We start from the raw sequence: 22,433 nt of genomic DNA on the forward strand, positions 1-22,433 counted from the left end.
CATTAAAGTCACAAATGACCCACTTGTTACCAGATCAATAGGCTATCCTTTGATTCTTATGTCACTTAGGATCTGTACAGTGATTGACTTGCTTGGATACATCTCTCTTTGAATCTTTTCCTGCTTGGGACTTTTCTGCACCATGCAATTTTCATTTTCCTCCTAATTTTAGGCTTTCTCCTTCCAGATTCTTTCCCAGGCTTCTCCTCCCCTCCCTTCTACATAATTTTCATCCGTTTGCTCTTTCACTCTATCAACATGTTCTCCATAGTAGCCTCACCATAAACAGACCTTCAGCTCCTCCAAAATCCATTCCAGCTCAGATCTTGCCTGACTCCCGGACCACTGGGCAGTTCCTTGTGTTTATCCCCATGCACCTGAGTCTTCACAAAACTCATTCTGCACTCAATATTTATCCACTGTGCTTTTTATTTTGTATTCTGAGCCATAGATTCACTAATCTCACATTTAAGATGATACCCAAGTTAATCATCCAAAGGAAATGAAATCAATAAGCCCCAAACATCTTCACTTCCATGTTCCTTGTAGCACTATTCACAATAGCAAAGAAATGGAGACAACCCAAGTGTCCATCAGCTGATGAACGAATAAAGACTATGTGGTACTTACACATCATGGAGTGCCATTCTACCACAAAAGTGGGTAGGATCCTCTCATTGATGACAGTGTAGATGGAACACTGGAGTTCATTAGAAATAATCCCGGCAGGTGAGAATAAAATATTGGTTACTAAGGTCTGAGCACAGTACTGAGGAGGGAAAGTTTGGTCAACAGCTACTCAGTTACAGTTAGGCAGGAAAAGCAAGTTCTGTTGCACAGTAGGGTGACTACATATAACAATAGTTATACATTTGACTGTTTTCACCATGATGAAATGATAGGTATTGAGGAGATAGCTATGCTTACCCTGATTTGAACTTTACATAGCACCAAATCATTTCATGTACCCTATTAATATGTACAATTATAATATTTCAATTAAAAAATAAGATACCCTCATCTTGGGGGTCTGAATTTAATAAAAGAATAGCTTTAGATGGAGTCACAGAGTGAGATAAGGAAGAAGATGAGGTTGAGGATAAGTAGATTTTTCTGGGTCTGAGTTATAAAGATAGTGTAGTTTAAACCACAAGGTCCTAACTTACAGAAGTAAGGGTTGCTGAAGTGAAAAAGATGCCTGATCTTGAAAAGAAAGGAAATGAAACAATCTTGAACCTTGAGTCCTTTGTGGACATTGATGGTAGAATCAGAATGAGGAAGAAAACAGAGGTAGGTGCAAAATCCTAGTGCAGAGGAGCACCCTGAGGGGAGTGGACGGTGGTGAGGTGGATGGGGAGCAGCCTCCCTGCTTCACCTGGAAGCAGAAGCTTCGCAGCCCAGGAAGCTGGTCCTGGAGCTCTTGCCCTGTGGAGTTTGTTATGGAGTGTGGGGGGTCTGGTTACTCTCATCATAATTATGCCATAATTGGCACAGCGTTCTCATTTGTGGAGGCAAATAAATAAATGAATGAAGTTGCAGCAGCCCCTTGTGTTTACTTTTATGGTGTGCTGATGACATTTTGCCTGGAAGGTAAATCATTTGGTCTTTGTTTTTCATTCTCTTATGAGTATTTTCTATCTTGGGAAAATTATATAAAGAGGTAAATTGTAAAGTGCTATAAGCAGAAATCCCCTTTAGGTATCAGAGGATCTAAGATACTTCTAGGATGACTTTTCTCTCTTGCCTTCCAGGGACCAGATGGCCCGCGGGGTGAAACAGGCCCTCCAGGACCTCAGGGTCCCCCTGGGCCCCAGGGACCAAGTGGTCTGTCCATTCAAGGAATGCCCGTGAGTTGTGTGCAAATATTCAAATAGGTTTTGTTGTCATCACTTTTCCATGAAGTTACAAAGAATGAAATTTTGTCTTCTGTACTTTAATGATGATCCTCAGTCCCTTTGAAAATAATAGTTGAGGGTAAAGAGGGGTGGGAGGGGTGGGGGAAGGGAAAAAATAACAGAATGAATCAGACAACATTACTCTATGTAAATTTATGATTACACAAATGGAATGCCTCTACGCCATGTACAAACAGAGAAACAACATATATCCCATTTGTTTATAATAAAAAAAATTTTAAAAAAACAAAAAGAAAATAATAGTTGACCCAGAGTTCCTTCATTAGTTATGCCTACAGTCAATTTTTTGCTCAGTGATGGGGGTCTTTTAACAAACAGGTACACATGCCATGAATACCTATGTCCGCAAGCATTTTGTCCACAAAGGAAAACCAGGGTTTAATGTATGTACGTTACTTGCTTGACTAAATTCTTAGTGGATGTGATAACAACCAGAAAGTAACAAATGTCATACAAATGTAAGCATCTGTTATTGATTTGTAGTAATTGTGGATGAAAATTCATGAAAACCCTTTAATTGCGATCTTTATCTCAACTGGCATCAAAGTGCAATCCATTCAGAGTTTTACATTTTAGATGGTATATGTTATACAGCTGCTTTTATTTAAAAAGCTATTTTATACCATTGAAAAGCACATGTAATTCTGTCCACTGATCTTCCTTAATCTTACTATAGGAATCTAGATTTGAAGACTAAAGCTAATCTCTAATTAATAGTTGAGGCACAGTTTTTAGCAGTCTTTTTTTTGTGTGTGTGTCTCCCTAGCTGAAAAGTTCTACCCTACAATGTTGTTTTCACACTTTAGAAAGTATTTATATGCTAATTTGTATAATCATTACTATTAATAGTAAATATTTGTTGTGGTCTTACTATATCTGCCAGGTTCTGTTTTTACATTTCCATGCTTGTGCTTTTCTAGCCAAATCCAAATCTAAATAGATATGAGATCTTAAAATATAAACTACAAATCATGTTGAAATATTCAACATTCCCCTTCATATATTTACAGCCTCAGCTTAACCATATGGGACTGTATATTCTGTGTGGAAGCTATTCTTGTGTATAAATGTTCAGCTCGATAGAAAGGTTTACATAGATGCCCTACCATATGTGAGCAGTGAAATATACTGTTTGGATGTTAGCATGAAAGCAGTTTAATATTGAAAATATTCCAACTGTGAGGGAGGAAAAGACAAGACTAACTCCTTATGCTTCCGGCTATTCAGGGGATGCCAGGTGAAAAAGGAGAGAAAGGAGACACCGGCCTTCCTGGTCCACAGGTATTTTGTGTTTGTATTCTGTTGCTCTCAGCTCTAGAACTTTGCCAAGGAGGAAAGGCCAGGGCTTCTGAAGTCACCTGTGACCTTGATGGTGGTTCCCATATCAAAGATGTTGACTAATGCTCATTTATATTAAGCCCCTTCTGAGAGCCATTGGTGGTGCTCTCAAAGTGAACCCTTGGTGGGGACACTTCTTTCTGGGGAATAACTTCTGGGTTAGAATTCTAAGTCACCAAGGGCTCCTCTTTTTGCTCATAAATTTGTTTGGAGGCCTTATTCCATTTCATGGAAGCTGGGTGCTAGGGTAACTCATGCTGTAAATCTGACTCTTCTGCCCACATTCTACCTAGGGTATCCCAGGAAGTGTGGGTTCACCTGGACGTGATGGCTCACCAGGTCAAAGGGTAAGAATTTGCCTAAGGTTGGTTCTTAGCAAAGGTGACTTCTCCCAAGTTGCTCTACTGCTGGCAGGTTCTTATGTAAGGAAGTCAGTCCAGGTTTTGTTTCTGGTTTTCTCCTGTCAATCTATATTCGACCTACCGTGCTTCCATTTTCCTTCACTAAGGCCTTCTATGTCCATTACTTCCACCAAGCTTTCCCAAATTAGCAACACCCTTTTCTGAATGCTCCCAAACTTGAGCATAGTTTGCACTGAATTTCATTCACTGATTTAATAGATTTTTTTCAATTCCGTCAAATCCTTAAGGCATAAACCTAAAGGAAATCAATAATCATTCACTAAAATGTAAGGAATATGGTTTATAAGGAAATCTCCATTTATTTAGTGTACTTAAATTATTTGTTCTTTTGATCTGTTCAAGTGGACAGCAGTAAAATAAGGTATGAAAATGGTCAGGAAAGGGGTTAAGTTAACATTTGGTGTTTGCATAGTCAACAAGTGTGCACAGAGCCAGGCTTGAGGTTCTTGTTCTCAAAGAACACATAGCATATTGTCAGGAAATGCAACTAAATAAGAAATTATATATGCTATGATGGGGTTAGGACCTTATGAAGACACAAAGAATCCATGATTATCCATAACTAGGCCAGACTTGTCAAGGGAGGCTTCCCATAGGAGGCGCCATCTAAGCTGAGTCTTGATTGAAAAACAGAAGGTGGTCAGGTGGTGAGGAAAGGAAAACTTGGAAACAGAGGAAACAGTGAAGACTGGGGCGGAGGTGAGGAGAAGGTGAAGCATTCCCAACACTGCCCATAGCTGAGTGTGACTGCAGATCGGCTTGCACATGTTTAGATATAAGGAGTCTGTCAAGAGATGAAGCTGGACAGGTAAACACAAATTCACTTTAAGCATCTATTTTGCTAAGGATTTATGTAAAACAAGTCATTAAATTTTCAGCAAGGAGAGAAGGACCATCTTAATCTGTCACATGTTTACACATGTTTCAATAGCTCCACAGTTTCTGTCAAGACTGAATTATAGAGAATGGCAACCTCTTGGAGCCTCTCCAACAAAGGACAACACATTTGGCATTCACTGGGGTTTCAGTTCAGCTTCTGAGGCTAGCAAACAGTTGGTAGGAAGACTCACTTCTCTGATCAAAGCCTGCTTTTAGATCAGGGCAACTATGCTGCTCAAGAATCTGGAGATTGATTCCCACCTCCCCATGAAATGTCAGTGTAGGCTCTTAAGTCCCTTCTGTTTTTTTTTTTTTTTTTTAATATGAAACTTTCATTTACCTGAAATCTTTGAGTAGTCTCTGCTCATCCAATGGAATTAGCATGTGAAACATGTTTAAATGAATGTCTAAAGAAGGCACTCTGTGAAAGTCAGATTTATGCAGGGCTCTTGCACATGTGGAGGGAGTATTTATACGCCTTGGCACAGGGCTTCGGTTAAGATCCTGTGTGGTTACACACCTAGATTCCTTCGTGATTCCTGAAGGTCTGGAAATGGCAAGTCCAAAGATTTGGTTGAGTGAGTTTGTTTGATTTATCTATGTGTAGAGTCCAGTCTTGGCAAAGAATTCCCAAGTCAAACATGTTGGATTAGTGTTTGAATCATTTGGTTTTAGAATTCTTTCTTTTAAAACCAATATATCAGCACAGAGTTTTTAATAAATATTTGCTATTCCTCTAAACATGTTGTGTTCTCCTATAGGACTAAAAGTCTTAGAACTGTAATAAAGTGATAAGATATCTTTACTTGGATTTTATTTTCCTCCCTTCCTCAATTTGAAAGTAAAACTTTGAGGGTGTGTCTAATTTCTACTTTGAAAACTTGGATAGGAATGGGTTTCCTTTTTAAATCTGATTTTCAGAGGATATTCATTTATTATAGGGCCATATTTTTTAAATAGATTGTGTAATCTGCTGGTGATTGTTTCAGAAAATATATTTGAGGGTAACACCATTCTGGTATACAACTCAAGGGGATGTAATCCCCACAAAATGAGACACCGGAACTGTGCAACATGGCAACTCTACTTGGACCACACATAATTTTCAGTTAGCCATATATTAACTGAGCACATATAATGTGCCATTGACTACAGTCAGCCTGCAAAGAGTTACTCATTACTGAGTGCAGAGAGTAGAGAAGAGGAGATCATTTCAGTAAAGGAAGCAATTTGTAGACCAGCTACTTGGAGGAGATGGGAGGATGGGGTTGGGTCTAGAGCATGACTCTTCCTGTGGGCCAAGAAAATAAATGGGTCTTCTCAGAGATCATGGAGAAGAAATGATGAAAGGCTGGGTGAAAACATTCTTAGTTAGTCTTGTTTAGTCAAGTAATCAAAGGGCTTAAGTATAGTAAAAGTCTAAAATAATGAGATAGATACTGAGCAGGGTTGTAAGGCAGAAAGCTTGGGGTCAGCTTTAATGGGTATAAACAAAGCTCAGATGAGAACCACTCAGATGTCCTCTGCTGAAGGGACAGGTCTCTGGTCCGGCTGCTTAGAGTACTACGAATAAACACCTTGGGGTTACTCTCCTGCCTTACACCTCTAAGCACAACAGCAGGAACCGTAACATGTGACAGACTGAGCACTAACAGGATGAGGAGTCTTGCTTCTGCAAAGTACTTTCCAGAAAATTTCCAAGGACAGCTTGACTCTCCAGGGAGTCAGGAAGCAAATCTGTTTTTCTCCTTCACTGCCAGAACTTCAATCTCTGAGCAGTACTTAATTTCCCCTAATCCTGAGTGAGCAAGGCCTACCCTAGGCACAGAAGGAAGGAGCTGCACAGGACTCCTGGTGACATCCAGTGAGTGCTTCTAGCTCCTTGGAGAGTCTGGAGAGTCAGTGAGAGAGGTTTCTGCACAGTGGTGGGGTCATTCCTCACTGCACAATCTTTCTTTTCAATCTTTTCCTTCTCTTGCTGATGGCAGAAACTCGGGGTCCAAGCCTCACACCATCGCCCTGACTGGTAACTTGGAAAAGTGAGTACCTCCTTTCTGAAGGGGGCAGCCGTGTTACCCGGAATTTACCTGAAAGATGGGAGGTCTTAACAAATAATAAAAAAGAGACGATGAAACATCTCCTCTTTGAATATTTCTAGCTTATTCTGGCTTTTCCCAAGGGGAATCTTGGACTCTAAGAGGCAGCTCTTATTCAACGCTGGGCCTGAGGCCATAAGCAAGTCCAGCACAAGCTGGACCTCTTCACCCAGCAAGTTTCCGCCTCTGGCTGGGAAGCCAAAAAAGCACCATCCAGGCCACACTGAAAAGAACAGTGCAAGTTCACATTTAACTTCTAAATGCAGTTCTGTGTCCAGTGTTCATTCTGAGTTACCGCAACTAAAAACATTCTGATCTTATCTTTCTTTTCTGCTGTAAATCTTGTCATTTCCCTTTAATATCTTTTCCTTCTGTCTTAGTATCTGTGAGCTCAGGGCCTCTCTGGTGACTTCTAAGTTCCTCTGGTGTGTGGTAGACTTTTCAGCCTCCACCTTAGGCATCCAGATGGCCCGTAGGGAAACAAGAAAGAACAGACAAGATAGATGGATGGATAGATAGATAGATAGATAGATAGATAGACAGATAGATAGATAGATAGCTGTAAAAAAAATAAAAATTAAAAACCAACCTCTTTTCTAGTTCTGAAGGTTACTTCCTCCAAGATTACCAATTTTCTGGCCAGTAATCTAAATAGAAACTTTAAAATTATGTTTATAATTTCCAATTCCAAAAATTTTCTTTGAAAATTTAGAAGAGAAATAAAAGTGAAGAACAAATATGTTTTTATGGCACCTGGAAGGTAGTAGTCCTTCCCTTATGCACGGGATGCTAGCTTCTAACTTACAAGTAAGCTTCATTCGGGTGCTTCTTTGCCCCCTGGTTACTGCTCCCTGCATACCTATGCCATAACCACAGCCTGCCTTCTGCATCTATAAAAGATGAAATACTGTGGAAAGTGTTCTGCTTCTGGATGCTGCGGAACTTGTGAGGTTACCGAGGAGCAGGATAGCCCCGTGGGGGATGGCTTAGACTTCACTCCTAGCCAGACCTGGGCTTAAACGCTGGCTCATGACACTGGACCAGTTACTTACTGTTTCCAAGACACTTTCATTAGCCCTAAACAGAAAAAATAATATTTGACTCTATAGGGTTATTGTGAAGATTAATGTATATAAAGCATTTCCATATAAAATGTGATTTTAGGTAATATTAGCAGTGTTTTCATGGTAAACCTAGAGAGCCAGGACATTTTATAATGCCTATACTTGATATTTTAATAGGTCTTAGAAGTTTGTAAAGAAAATACAAAACGTCTGAAGAAAATGCAAGCTTGGTTTTTTAAAATATATTCTTGGATTCTGTCTTGAAATGACACTTGAAACATGCTTCCTAATTATGTGGGTTTGATGTACACAGAGGCCATATTGTACCGAATGTCCCATTACATTAAAAGTGAGTTGGACTTAAAATGTACTTGAGAAATTGAACTTGAGTCAACTCTTTGGATTTCATTCCTATCATATGTGTTAGGCAGTGATGAAAGATTCATCACAGGATATCAGGATATTTTGTGAAATACTAAGATTCATGATTATTATCCCCTTGAGCATCTTCCTTCTTCAGAAAGGGAAATGTAAGATACTATCACAAAAAGTGTACGACTCAATTTTTTTCTTTGTGAGTCTAGATGGACATTCATAAAATCCCAGGAAAATACTGTGTCAGTCAGCAGCAGTAATAGTATACACAATTGGGACTTGACAGATTATTTTAATAAAAACAGCAACTGTTATTAAAGTATTGAATATGTGCAAGTGCTTTGCAAGAGTTATGTTCATTAAATTCTCAGGATATTGACCATTAAGTATTGAATATATGCAAGTGCTTTGCAAGAGTTATGTCCATCAATGCTCAGAATAACCACAAACACTAGTCACTGTTATCCCTACTGTACAGACAAAGAACCTGAAACTAAGAAAGTTGAAGGAACTGGACAATGCCTCACAGCTAGGAAGTGTCAGAGTCAGGATTTTAATTCATCTCTCTGACTCCAACATCACACTGTTTCTTTCCACAAAATTATGTTTGGACAACTTTCTTAAGTAGAAATTGATGCTTCACCAATAAAAACACAGTTTTTTTTTTTTAAATTACTTTGTACTTTTACCTGGATAGGAGCATATCTGTGTACATCTGAGAAGGGCATAGCTACTAGAACCTTTAGTTCCATGTTCTCACTAGCTTTAGAGATCCTTCTACTGAAATTAGAGATGAAAAATGGAGAAATCACCACAGACATAACGGAAATCCAAAGGATCATTGGGGACTATTTTGAAAACTTATACTCTAACAAATTGGAAAATCAAGAGGAAATGGATATGCGTGACCAGCCAAATTTGAGTCAAGAGGACATAGAAAACCTAAACAGACCAATAACTAGCAGTGAGAAAGAAGCAACAATAAAAAGCCTTCCAAAAAAAAAAAAAAAAAAAACCCCAAGACCAGATGTATTCTCAGCTGAATTCTACAAGGTCTTTAAAAAAAGAACTAATGCCAATGCTCCTGATGATTCCATGAAATAGAAAATGATGGAACACTTCAAAATTCATTCTTTGAAGCCCATATAACCCTCATCACCAAACCAGATTAAGACTCATCAAGGAAACTAAAGACCAATATCCCTGATGAGCTTAGATGCAACAATCCTCAATAAAATATTAGAAAATTATATTCAACAGCATATTAAGATGATAGTACTCGATGAACAAGTTTTATTACAGGGTTGCAAGGGTATTTTAATATATGCAATCAATAAATGTAATTCACCACAAAAATAGAATTAAGGACAAAATCACATATCTCAATTGATGCAGAGAAAGCCTTTGACAAGATTCAGCACCCATTCATGATTTAAAAAAGAAAAACTGAAGAAACTAGTGATATAAAGAACCTACTTCAACATCATAAAAGTTATGCACAAAAAGCCCAAGGCCAACATCATAGTGAATGGGAAAAAGTTGAAATCATTCCTTTTAAAATCTGGAATAAGACAAGAATATCTATTCTCATAGTTCCTATTCAACATAGTACTAGAAATTCTATCCAGAGCAATTAGGCAAGAGAAGGAAATAAGAAGGATAAAAATAGAAAATAAGTCAAATTATCAATGTTTGCAGATGATATGACCCTATACTTAGATGATCTAAAAATCTCCACCAGAAGACTGATGGAGTTAATAAACAAAGACAGTGAAGTAGCAGGTTACAAAATCAACTGCTTTCCTATATACCAATAATAAATCTGCTGAGAAAAATATCAGGAAAACAACTCTATTCCCAATAACCTCAAACAAAACAAAATAAAGCAACAAAAACCCTAGAAGTAAGTCTAACTAAGGAGGTGAAAGACCTCTACAATGAAAACTAAAGAAAGTTGAAGAAATAAATAGAAGACACAAGATGGAAAGACCTCCCATGTTCATAAACAGGCAGAACTAATATTGTTAAAATGGCCTAACTACTGAAAGCAATTTACAGATTCAATGCACTCTCCGTCAATGACATTCTTCACAGAACTGGAAAAAAGACAAAAGTCCTAAAATTTGTTTGGAAGTACAAAAGACCCAGAATAGCCAAATAAAATTCTAAGCCAAAAAAAGCAATGCTGAAGATATCACAACACCTGACTTCAAATTATACTACAAAGCTATAGTAACAAAAATTGCATGGTACTGACATAAAAACAGATATGTAGAACATAGGCAGAGAGTAGAAGACACAGAGACAAAAACACAACTGATCCTTGTCATCTGATCCTTGACACATGAGCCCAAAACATACTTTGGAAAGAAAACGGACTTTTTAAGAAATGGTGCTGGGAAAACTGTTTATTCATACATAGAAAAATGAGACTGGATACTTATCTCTCACCCTGCACAAAAGTCAACTCAAAATGGATCAAAGATGAAGAAATTAGACTAGAAACTTAGGCAACTCCCATAAGAAAATGTAGGTTCAAAACCCCAACATATAGGTGTAGGCAACAGTTTTCTTAATAAGAAAACTCAGGAAATAATTCTAAGAGTTAATAAATGGGATGGCATCAGATTGAAAAACTTCTGCACAGCAAAGAAAATAATTAAGAATGTGAAGAGAGAACCTACAGAATAGGAGAAAATCTTTGCCTAGCTACTCTTCTGACAGATGATTAATGTCCAGAGTACATAAAGAATTTAAACTTAACACACACACACACACACACACACACACACACACACCACAATTTTTAAATGGGAAAATGAACTAGACATACACTTCTCAAAAGAGGAAATACAAATATCCAAGAAATATATGAAAAAGTTCAATATCGTTAGCAATTAGGGAAACGCAAATCAAGACTATTGAGATTTCATCTCATTCCAGTCAGAATGGCAACCATCAAGAATAAAACAATAATAAATACTGAAGAGGATATGGAGAAAAAGGAACATTTTACTCTCTTGGTGAGATTGTAAATTAGTACAATCATTATGGAAATCATTATGAAGTTTTCCCAATAGACCATTAAATTCTTTAATATCTTAAAGAATTAAAATCAACATATTATAGCAATATATGTGTACCTATTTTTACAGCAGCACAATTTACTATAGCCAAAGTGTGGAACCAACCTTGAAAACCATCAGTGTATGAATGGATAAAGAAAATGTGCACACACACACACACATACATATACACACACACACACATAATAAAGTTTTATTCAGCCTAAAGGTGAATGAAATTATGCCATTTCCTGAAAAATGGATGGAATGTGAAAACATTATGTTAAGCAAAATAAGTCAAACTCAGCAAGACAAGAGTCATCTATTTTCTCTCACATGTAGAAGCTAGGGTGGAAAAAGAAAGATGGGGTGGGCAGGACTAATGTAAATCAAAGGGAGAGTGACAGAGTAAGAGGAAAGAGACCTAAAGAAGGGAGGGGCAATGATTTTGCATTTGTTATGTTGTATGCATGTATGGATATGTGACTATGAATCCATCATTATGTAAAACTATAATACACCAATAAAAATATGAATAAAAGAGAAACTTCTATTGGGTCATAGGTATAGCAGAAATAACAACACCTACTGTGTGTTCTGGTCTTAATGCTGTTCTCCAAGGCCAGGCCAGATATTTTATATTTGGAAATCAGCAATTCTACCACTTAAGTTAGCAGCTTGCTATGTTATGTTTTGTTTAATATATAGATTCCTGGACTTCCTCCTCAAAGATTCAGATAGAGAAGCTCTTAGGCATGACTTAGAAATGGATATTTAAAAAAAAAAAAATGGAATGATTCTGTTTTGGAATTGCTGGCTAGTACATTGTATAAGGCCCATTGTATGTCAGAGTAATTTCTTTGGTGGAATATAGTTGATGTTTGTGTTTTAATTTTGCTTTAATTCTCCAAGGCCATCACTACTGATCGCTAAAAATATACGTTTATATTTTATATATCTATTTAAATTATATATAAATATCACATATTAAAATATACATACATACACATGTACCCTATACATACATGTTTAATGGGTGTGTCTTTGTGTCACTACAAATTCCCCAATGAGACCCAACATGGTATCATACATAAGGGTCAATCCTGGATCTCCGGTCTGGGTCAGTGTTTACAGGTTCTGCCTGTTTGCTGCTCAGCTTCTTAATCTGGTGTCGGTTTTAATCCTGTGCTACAAGTAGCAGACTCACTTTTGCTGGCTGACCGCCACCCTGGTCTGCTCACAGCAGTACAGAGTCATGCCACAGTTTTGCAGTTAGGCATCAGGGGTTTCTTTAAGCATTTCTGTAGCCCTCACTGCTCAAGTCTGGCCCCTTTCCACCAACTCTTCAAATTCCAGCTGCTTGCAGATCACACTCCACCAGTTGAAGGACCTTCCCAACTGACCCTATTCCAGAATGTCGAGGTTAATATCTATGATCTACCATTGTTGACTTCAGAGAAGGCGAGGGTGATGAATAGCAATATTGAGTCAGGAGTTCTGCCTGCTATTTCTAATACCATAGACATAAGTGTGCTGGCTTCTGACTTCCATCTCAGTTGCAACACTAGTTGTGGGCAGGTGGGTTTTATCTTTTAGATGCTGTAGGCATAGAACCCCAAAACCACAAACTTTCCAAGAGCCTACAAAAAAAAGCCTATTTTTTTTTTTTTTTTGAAACTTGGAAAAAAGCATATATATTTGCCCCAGAGTCCGGAAAAGAAAACTGAAAATGGGAATCAATACACATTTAATTCCATAAAACACCACGTTGCCAATTTCAGCCATAGGTACCATTAGTGTTTATTAGAACATTAGTGATTTTGAAAGTAAATTATAGGTAAATTTTGTTTTGCTGATAAATTATAGCCAAACATAACTAATTTACTCATAGCCAAATGTTTTAAAAAATAAATTATAAAAATCCTTTCAAGTTTTTATAGGAGACTTATTTTTAATGTGGGCTGTGGGTGTATATTAATATTTTGAGGTGGGAATTCCAAAAAGTGAAAAAATTCCTGGAGCTGTTAGTGTAATAAAACTCTCCTGTGTGTGGCTGATTTCATGCATTTTAAAAATACATATTTGTCAGCTTAAGTGTATTCCCATAGTATGCTTATGAAGTTTCTATTTCCTAATATTTGTTCTGTGTTAATTAAGGATTTCTGCTTTTTATGAGGATACTAATTCCAAAAACACATTTCTCAGACTGCTCCCTGATGTGAAAAGGAAATTTTATAGATAAAGGATAGTTTGGGGAAATCTGAACACATTTTTACCTGTTAATGGTTGAAAAATGTTTGATGTACTTTGGTTGCAGTTCTACTATGTCATAAAACTTGAATTTGCCATTTATTTTTCCTTATAAAATGTACATATATTTTAAAAATGCACATATTTTACCAAAATTTTCTTTTCATCAAGTTTGTTGCTTTCAAAAACTTCTGCTATTGCTGCTGTCTCAGGGATGAAGAGGTGAGAAAGCGGGCCTGAGCCCAAGAAGGAGTTGACCAGTGGCCCAGCATGGGCTGCACTGCAGGAACGCAGTGGTACATGAAGGGGCAGACCCATGCAATGAGCAGTTCTTTGTCCATTCTGTATTGCTTTAGCAAATACTCAAGACTAGGGGATGTACAAAGAGCAAAATGTATTGGGCCGTGGTGCTGGGGACTAGGAAGTCCAAGACTGAGGGGCTGCATCTGGTAGGGTCTTCTTGCTATGTCATAACATGGCAGAAGGCATCACGTAGGGAGCAAGAGAGCAGGAGACAGTCAAACTTGGCTTTCTAACAAGACTATTCCCGTGACAACAGCATTAATCCAGTCACAAAGGCACCTTTTTCAAAGGTCCTTTTGCCCAGAACATGCATTTTGGGAACACCCTCAAACCATGCTGAGCCACTTGACTTAAGTGCCACATTTTCTGTGAACACTGCATTTCTAAGCCTGGGTTATGTGCTCTTCCCATGTTTCTGTGTAACTCTCTAGTCTACTCTCATATCACCTTGTGGGTTTCTGTTCATTGTTTGTCTGCAAAACTGTGTGCACCTTGAGAAGTGACTGTCTTATTTATTGTCATTAACCCAAAACCTAGCAGAATACCCAGGATGAAGTAGTTCTGCAAGCATTTCTGAGTAGTGTGACAAATGTGAGGCTCATAGAGACAAATATTTCAAAGGTAAACTTACTGGTATGCTCCAGAAATTAAGAAGTCAATTTATGTTATAAGATGCAAAATATGAACCTTGTTTATTTTTTTGGGAATAGGGAGAATTTTGGAAAAAAAATAGCTTTGATTGTAGCATTAAGGCTCACATGCTCTCAGTTATGACATTTTATAACATAAATTTTAAATTGGGTTGATGAAAACAGGTAATGCACAGTAGCCTTAAGAACAACTTTATTCTTGAACTTTTATATCTAATAACGTTCAGTTGTTTATGATGGTCCAAGAAGGAAAGCGCCAGAATAAAATAAACTATAGTGGATGATGTTGATACTCTGATGAGATCCCCTTTATCTGGCAGCAACTCCTAGCTTCTGTGGGTATTGGTTACTATCAATTGTCCCCTTCCCAAAAGAATCACCCTTGGAAATGCCATATTGGTCCCTGGTAGTGACTTTCCATGGGTCAGCTCTGATATGTAATTCACACTCCAGAGCTTCTCGTGGCATAGGACTGAGACCAAACTTGAAATAATTCACTTCTCCACTTAGATTCTTCTGTCCTCTCCTGCTTTCTTCACTATGTTACACGTTTCTCCCAAGAACACTCCTACAAAAAATCAGCTACACAAGAATCCATGTGTCCTTGGAAACTGCCCCTAAGATTTTACTGAAATGGAATTTTGGCTTCTGAGTGCAGATGGTTCCTGATATCTTTCCTACATGCTTGTTGAGAGTTCAAGATCAAGGAGGATTTATGCCTGCATTTCCCCCTGCCCTATATATTTCCAGACTCGTTATATCTCAAATAACATTTATTTATTCAACATGATAAGCTGAACACTTCTTCAAGGAACTTCAATTTTATTCACATTAAACATTTATTAGTACCTATTTTATGCCAAAAGTGTGCTAGGAAGGTGTTATGAATGTTAAGAAAGAATAACACATAATTTCTGCCCTGAAAAATAGGAAGTAGAAATTTCAGCTTCTGGGGATGCTGAGGTAGGAGAACACAGAGCAGACATCTTTTCTAAGCTCAGTTTGTTCACATTAAAATACTAGCTCCTCCTCCTCCTCCAAATTAAGCTCCTATGTAAGAAGACATTGCATCATCTTCCCTTCCAGGTGAAAAATGCAGGGTCTGTAAATCAGGCGAATTGAAACCTGTTAACAGCAGTATGCTTACAGTGTCATCATAGATGGGAGCACAGAGTGATGTTGCTTTTTTAAACTCCTTCCCACATGATGGGGAGAGGAGTGTCAATGTGTTATTTCCTGTACATCTTCCTTGGAACAATGCAATTTTCTGCAGTCTTCTTTTAAGGAAATCTGTCATGGCTCTCTTCCCTCTGTGAATAAGTTCGTCCCTGTTTGTATATGAGTTTTTCCCTTCTGGGCACAGTCTGCAGCTGTGCCACAATTTTGATTGCTGGGCAGTCTCGGTGACTGTCATGTGTGGGCTCACATGTGGGTGCATGCTCCCTCCTCATCTGGTACTAGAAAACTTTCAAGATAGGAAGCAAAGAAGCCCTTTTAATAATGCCTTCTTAACGTATTGAATGTGTGTCCAGAGGCCTTTTTTTTTTTTCTTATGAGAAACTCATCTAATAAAAAGGAATACATTGTCAAAAAGATTTTTTTTAAAATTTTGCCAGCTAGATTTCCTAACCTCTTCTTGGCTCCAAGATTTCTTACATGGAGTATGAGGAAGTTGGACAGAATGAGTTCTAAGTTTCTGTTCATCTCCCACATATTCTGATTTTTATATGCCTTTCTTCCTGGACATGCTATATTTACACTCGCTTTAAAATTATTTCTTTCCACTAAGGTCAGATTAACTTCTGTTGTTTAGTTAGCAGATCCAAGGCAGGTTAATCTGTATCAGGGCTTAACCCTGGAGACTTCTCAGATTTACTAATATTTTTGGCTATAGCAAAAGAACAGAGATAGTAAAAAAGGAACAAAATAGCACTAGCTTTTATATCAATATTGGATAACACTATAACTCTGAAATCTAAGTAGTATAAATGCAAATAGAATAAAATAAAATAAAAGTTTATTGCTTGTTGACTGTCTGGTGCTGTCGTCAAGGCTGGGTGGAGGAGAAGGGAGGGCACTTTCTGCTCCACACAGTCATTCAGGGACTTTGGGTCTTTCTTGGAACATATTATCTTCAACATGTGACCTCTACATTTGCTACAGAAGGGGAAAAGAAAGTGGAAAATCACTCAAGGAAATGTTTATAGCCAGAACTGGAAGTGGTTCCTTTCTATTGGCCAGAGCTCATGCATGTGGCTCCAACCTAATTGTGAGGAGGCTTCAAAACCTAGCCAAGCAACGTACCCTGGACGACCAAGGAAGCCAGGCATGGGAGAGGGCTCTAGCCTCCTCTGCCTTCTCTGGAGTGATGGCCATGAGCCTGAGGTTGGAAGTGATGAAAGGGCTTTGCTAACCAGCAGTTTTCATATACCCACATCCTACCCTGCTCCATGCTAGCTCTCACTGCCTCTCCTGTCCTCACGCCACTTCTTTTTACCAGCCTCACCTTTACCCTCTGCTTGACATCTCGTGGTGGGAGAGATAATGAGAATGTGGATGGGGTGCCCTAAGAATATGCATTTTTCTTAGTAAGATAAAGAAAAAGGGCAGCTTATGAAAGAGCAGAGGAATGTCAGAATGGAAGTTTGGGAGGAGCATTAGGAAAGCTGGACAGGTTAGGTTGAGTTGCTATGACATGTGTGATGATGATTCCAACAGAAGACAAGTCCCATAGTGAAAAGTCTATCTTTCCTTCTAGTAGGAGGTGGTATTTTGAACAAAATGTTATGAACGTATTACAAAATTTAAATTGAAGATCTCATCTTATGGTAACTGCATTGGAAAGTCCAGCAGTCATAATTAAGAACTAAAATCATTTAAGAGTAAGTCATTCCAGCTCCTATACACTCACATAAAAAGCACGCACACACACACACCCCCACACACACACGCACACGCATCCACTAATTTAGAAGGTACTTTTAGAATATCCATCATTTTCTTTCTGCTTTAAACTCTTCCAGCATGGAATGGAAGCACACATGTCGCCATTTGTAAGCCCATGATGATGGACATTTTTCAATGTCAGATCCATATCCTATCGTTGCAGCTGAAAGCCTCCCCTGCCCCCATTTTCTCTCTACATCTGCTCCTGGAGTTGCAGAGTTTTCAGTGTTGTAATTCTCTTGTTGCAATAGAGATTTCTGGTAGATATTCCTTGCCTAAGACCCTTACGTCATGAAAGACACTAATCATCTCTTTGTCTGGTCTTTAACTACAAAGAATTCACCTTCCTCATTTGTTATGCATGGTTTAATAAAAACATTTTCTTGAAACAAATTCCTGTTTAGGTTTGTAAGTGGCATTTTTTACACCTGAAATTCTTGCACTGGACAATTTTGTGGAGCCAATGAACATAAAAGTCTCGCCAAGAACAATTCCCATGAAGAGTTTGAAAACAGTGAATCCTTGGTAGTCCAGAGCAAGCAGCAGGACTTGTTGCCCCAGCGTCCACCCTAGATATTAAAAGGAATTAGGTGAACCTATTCTGAAAGTCATGTAAAGCACCCACTTAGTTGACACAATGTTTCTTTTCCCCAGGGTTTTCCTGGAAAGGATGGTTCCTCTGGCCCTCCAGGACCACCAGGGCCCATTGTAAGTATTTCCAGATATACTACTGGATATACTCTTCTTTAAAGCATTTCACTTCTTTTGAGAATTTTCTTTCTGCCAGACCTTCACTCAGTAGCCATCTTTGCTATGGTGTAACAACTTGTTCCTTGGTATAGAGCTCACCCTATAGCATCCTTTAAAAATAATATATCTATATGACTTGATTATTCTATCTCTGAGCCATTTTGCCACCTTTATTGAGTTAGCTTTTATTAGACACAGGTAAGGCTTGAATGTGAAAGAACCATACCTGGCCAATAGTAGAGACTTAATCAACATCTTCCCATCTTTTCTGAACAGAGTTCAGAAGCCTTGGTGATAAGGGGTAGGGGGCTGTCATGTATTTGTTACTCCTGCTTGAAAGTTGGCTATCAGAGATGAGAATGTGTGAGTCCTCACCTTTGTTCCATTTTTCTGCCTTTCTCTTAGGGCATTCCTGGAGCCCCTGGAGTCCCAGGGATCACAGGCAGCATGGGACCACAAGGCGCCCTGGGGCCACCTGTGAGTATGTGGTAGTAGCTGGTCAGGATACGTGTCCTGTACCATATTATTTATGTGTTTAAATTTACCAGCACTTCAATTGGTCAGAAACATTCATTCAGTATTGGACTCTATGGGATTTCCCAAAGGAAACTGGAGAAGCTCCTAAAATAAAGTTTGATTTGTACATATGTCATGGCTAAAGTCAAACAATCCTAATGGAATAATCAATCATGAATTTGCTTAGATATTTGTATTGCTTGTTATTCTGTATTAGTCTAAGTTAACTCAGTGTTTTCCGTGCAAGGATTTGGTACAATAGCTAGGTGTTAATCATGTCTGGTTCCCAAGGGAAAAAACACAAAGCTCAAGAAATTCAAGGTTTAATGAAAGAAGGAATAAATTTAGCTTTACTAAATTCTACCGGAAAGATCAAGCTTTTCATTAAAACACATACACATAAATGATCAGTGGTATAAATGGAAGCACAATGGCCAATTCTTTACCTCCCATTTTTGTGCTTCTGGACGCCTAGGTTGGTGTTTAAATGTAATCAGTATGAGGGGATGGGATGGGAGAGATGGAAAGCCCAGTGAACACATCTGGGCTTGCTTCCTTATTTGTAAATGAGGTTATTGCTTTGAGTCCTCTGTGGCTATACTTCCTATCTCCTGTGACTTGCAAACAGTTCCTTCCAGGTATAGGTATTATCACTCTGATAGCATCTGTGTTGTACAGAGTTCATGTCCATAAACTAAAGCAATTGAAATACAGGCATGTACTATAGCAGGCATGCTGAGAGGTTGTGGCACAGTGATATCTGATGAATGAGGCTAGACAGGGGAGATGAGTTAGATTTCTATTGATTCTTGATGGATTATTGCAATCTCTGTGGCTTAGAACAACACAGATTTACTGTCTTACTGGTCTCTAAGTCACAAGTCTGGCCCTGGTCTCATCTGGGTTCAAAGCAAGGTGCTGGTATTTCCTTTCTGGAAGCTCTAGGGAAGAATCTAATTCCTTGACTTTCTGACTTCTAAGCACTGCCCACATTCCTTGGCATATGGCCCACTTCCAGCTTCAAAGCTGACAGAGCTGCCTCTCTCTGACCCTTCCTCCAGAGTCACATCTCCCTCTGATCACAGAGAAAAAGTTCCTGCTTTTAGGGACCTATGTGATTACATTTGGTCTACCCAGATAATCTTAGATCATCTCTCAGATAATCCTTAATTAAATTCCATTTGCAAAGTCCCTTTGCTGCATAAGGTGACACATTCACAGGTTTAGGGATTAAATGTGCACATTTTGGGGAGCCTTTTCTGCCTGCCGTGGTGAACAAGACTTAATAGAAGTGTTGGCTCTGATTCAGAAGGAGACTCTCTTCCCCTCTCCACCAGCTAGTCCTGTTATTGTTTATTCTTGAAATTCATTTCAATAAAATGGTTTCATCCTCAGAGGCCTTTGAAGGCTATGAGTCACATGAAATATACTCACACACACACAAGGTATGCACATAAAAATGCATCTCGATTTCAGCAGACACATCCTAACTTGTACACGCAAGTGAGTGCTATCCTTAGCAGTCACAAAGTGGTATACTTATTCCAACTGCATTGTTGTCCAAGACATTTTTACATCTCCTTTTTTCAAATCAAACTAGTATCAGGTCACAGAAGAAAACCAAATTCCTTTATCTTCAGACATCTTATTGTTTTTAATTCAAAAAGAGGTTATTGAGCATGATCCTGTACATAGAAACATACACAGATACCCACATGTGTGCACTTGAAAACACACATACACACACACACACACACACACACACACACACACACACACACACTCCTGGCCCTGTTATCCTTTCATTACAAGCTTATCTTTTCATTTGATTCTAGGCTGTTCATTTTTAGGAAAGAGACTTAAAAATGTTCTTTCTGAAGCAGGTTTCATTCGGCTTTACAAACTGTGCTCCCAGGAACTAGAGTTCCAGAAGCTGTCAGTAGGGCTTAGGGTCCAAGAGGTTCTGGTCAAAGAAGTGTCAAAGGCAGTTCATGTATAGTCCAAGAAAGGTATAGGAATCATCAGACTAGCAAAGCCTTCAAGGTGTTCTGAAGTACAACCAGAAAATCCCAAAGCACCACTTTAATTTTGTTAAATAGTAAATTTTGTACCCCCAGAGATCTTCTTGTTCTTACTGGTATCTCCTAGAACTAATTTCTCTAAACTAAGCAATGAAAGACCTTGATGCAAGAGGGATTAACTAGGAAAGGCTAAGAAATGAGGAGCAGGAGCTGGGTGCTTTAGGGGCATTTCAGTGGGATGTGGAGTGGTAGAGTAAGACCTGAAATATGTTAATAAGTATGTCATCACCTCACAAACCCACCTGACCTTTTGTGGTTCAGAATTAGATTCAAAATATGGGGCATACAGAAAACCTGGTTGGGCATAGTGGCATACACCTATAATCCCAGCTACTCAGAAGGCTGAGACAGGAGGATCACAAGTTGGAGGACAGCCTGGGAAACTTAGTGAGACCCTGTCTCAAAATTTTAAAAACAATAAAAAAGGCTAGGGATGTAGCTCAGTGGTAGAGTGTCCTCTCATTTCAATGCCCAGCACTGTAATTTTTTCTCATAAATAAAACATTTGTTAATGGCATTTTTGTTATAAATCAACAGAAAAGTAATTGTCAGAGGTGAAAACTGGCCTATAGATAGTGGATGAGGATCCATAGTAGGATTTCCCGTCAGGAGCAAGTTGTTCTCTGAACCTTTCAGCCAGCTTTCCCCTGCCTGGGGCTGCCATTGCTCACATGCCTACTGGCTGCCAGGCTGGAACACTGTTAAAGCGGGCTCTGTGTCATGGTGCTGAGACCTTGATTGATTTCCTGTGGACGTCTGTCTAGGAAGGCGAGGGAAAGAGACCAAGAGGGACAGACTGTACCACTGAAAATAGCAACGTGCTTTCTACAGTTGGTGCCAGAAATGTTTGCTTTCCTGTACTCTGCCTCCAGCTGCCGGCTCCCCAGGGCAGATGTGCATTACTGTTGCTGAGTTTTAAGCACTGGCTTGAATTTAGTGCCTTTCTGCATCCGCAGAATGGGGGCCATGACAGAAAGTGTTCCTTGCTGCTAGGGCCAGGTGCTTAGCTTGACCTCAATGTAGGCGGATCTTTTAAAAGCTCTGTAATTAGAAGTCAGGAGGCACAGGTTCTAGATGTGGATCTAACATGATCCCATCTGACAATGGGAAGTACATCACTTAAACAAATCATCCGGTCTTTCTAAACATCAGGTCCCTAATTCATTCATTTAAAGCATGTGATGAGTAGGCACACTATGTGCAGGATGACATGGTGCAGAGGAGTCTTGAAGGGCAGAAGAGGTGACCAAGACTTTTCTACATGGAAAAAAATCGTGGAAAGTCTAGAGAGAGAAGGACAGTTTTATATAAGACGCTATAATACATGGCAGAAAGGGTGAAGTGCCTTAAGGGAAAGACAAGGGGGAATCTATGAAAGTTCCATTGAAAGAGAGAAGTGAGAGAGGGGAGAGAGAGGGGAGACTGCCCTCAGCGGCAGGTGTCCAGAAGGACGCAGCCCTTTCAATGGGATCTTGAAATGTGGGTGGAATCCCTACCCACAAAGACAGGTAGGTGGGGATGAGGAAAACACAAGGCAAACAGGGCGCCCCCTGTTGTTTTCACATGTCATTTTTGACTCCAGCTCCATCACATCTTCCAAGGTTTTATTTCAGGCTCTTCCCATTTCCCACCAAGTCCATTGGAGGACGCTCTGATGGGGCCTGGTCCATCCCCCAGCTGCTTAGGACAACTCTGAAGTGTCATTCCCTGGTCCGCCTCTCCTCACTGGACGCCATCCTCAGATGCTGGGCCCCACATGTTCAGTGTCATGCACCTGGTCTT

At 39.1% G+C, this 22,433-nt stretch overlaps 1 protein-coding gene across 4 annotated transcripts in view; it reads left to right on the top strand.

Moving 5' to 3' along the window:
* The window catches only part of COL14A1 (collagen type XIV alpha 1 chain), a 220,956-nt gene that overhangs the window by 170,492 nt on the left and 28,031 nt on the right, over positions 1 to 22,433 (top strand). For all 4 annotated transcript variants that reach the window (XM_079140174.1, XM_079140175.1, XM_079140177.1 and 1 more), the window contains exons 38-42: positions 1,752 to 1,847; positions 3,144 to 3,197; positions 3,548 to 3,601; positions 17,959 to 18,012; positions 18,460 to 18,531. In XM_079140174.1, the coding sequence (XP_078996300.1) occupies positions 1,752 to 1,847; positions 3,144 to 3,197; positions 3,548 to 3,601; positions 17,959 to 18,012; positions 18,460 to 18,531 (330 nt within the window). The remainder of the gene's footprint in view (positions 1 to 1,751; positions 1,848 to 3,143; positions 3,198 to 3,547; positions 3,602 to 17,958; positions 18,013 to 18,459; positions 18,532 to 22,433) is intronic.

The sequence above is a fragment of the Sciurus vulgaris genome (genome assembly GCF_902686455.1).
Source record: "Sciurus vulgaris genome assembly, chromosome: 1".
Taxonomy (NCBI): Eukaryota; Metazoa; Chordata; class Mammalia; order Rodentia; family Sciuridae; genus Sciurus; species Sciurus vulgaris.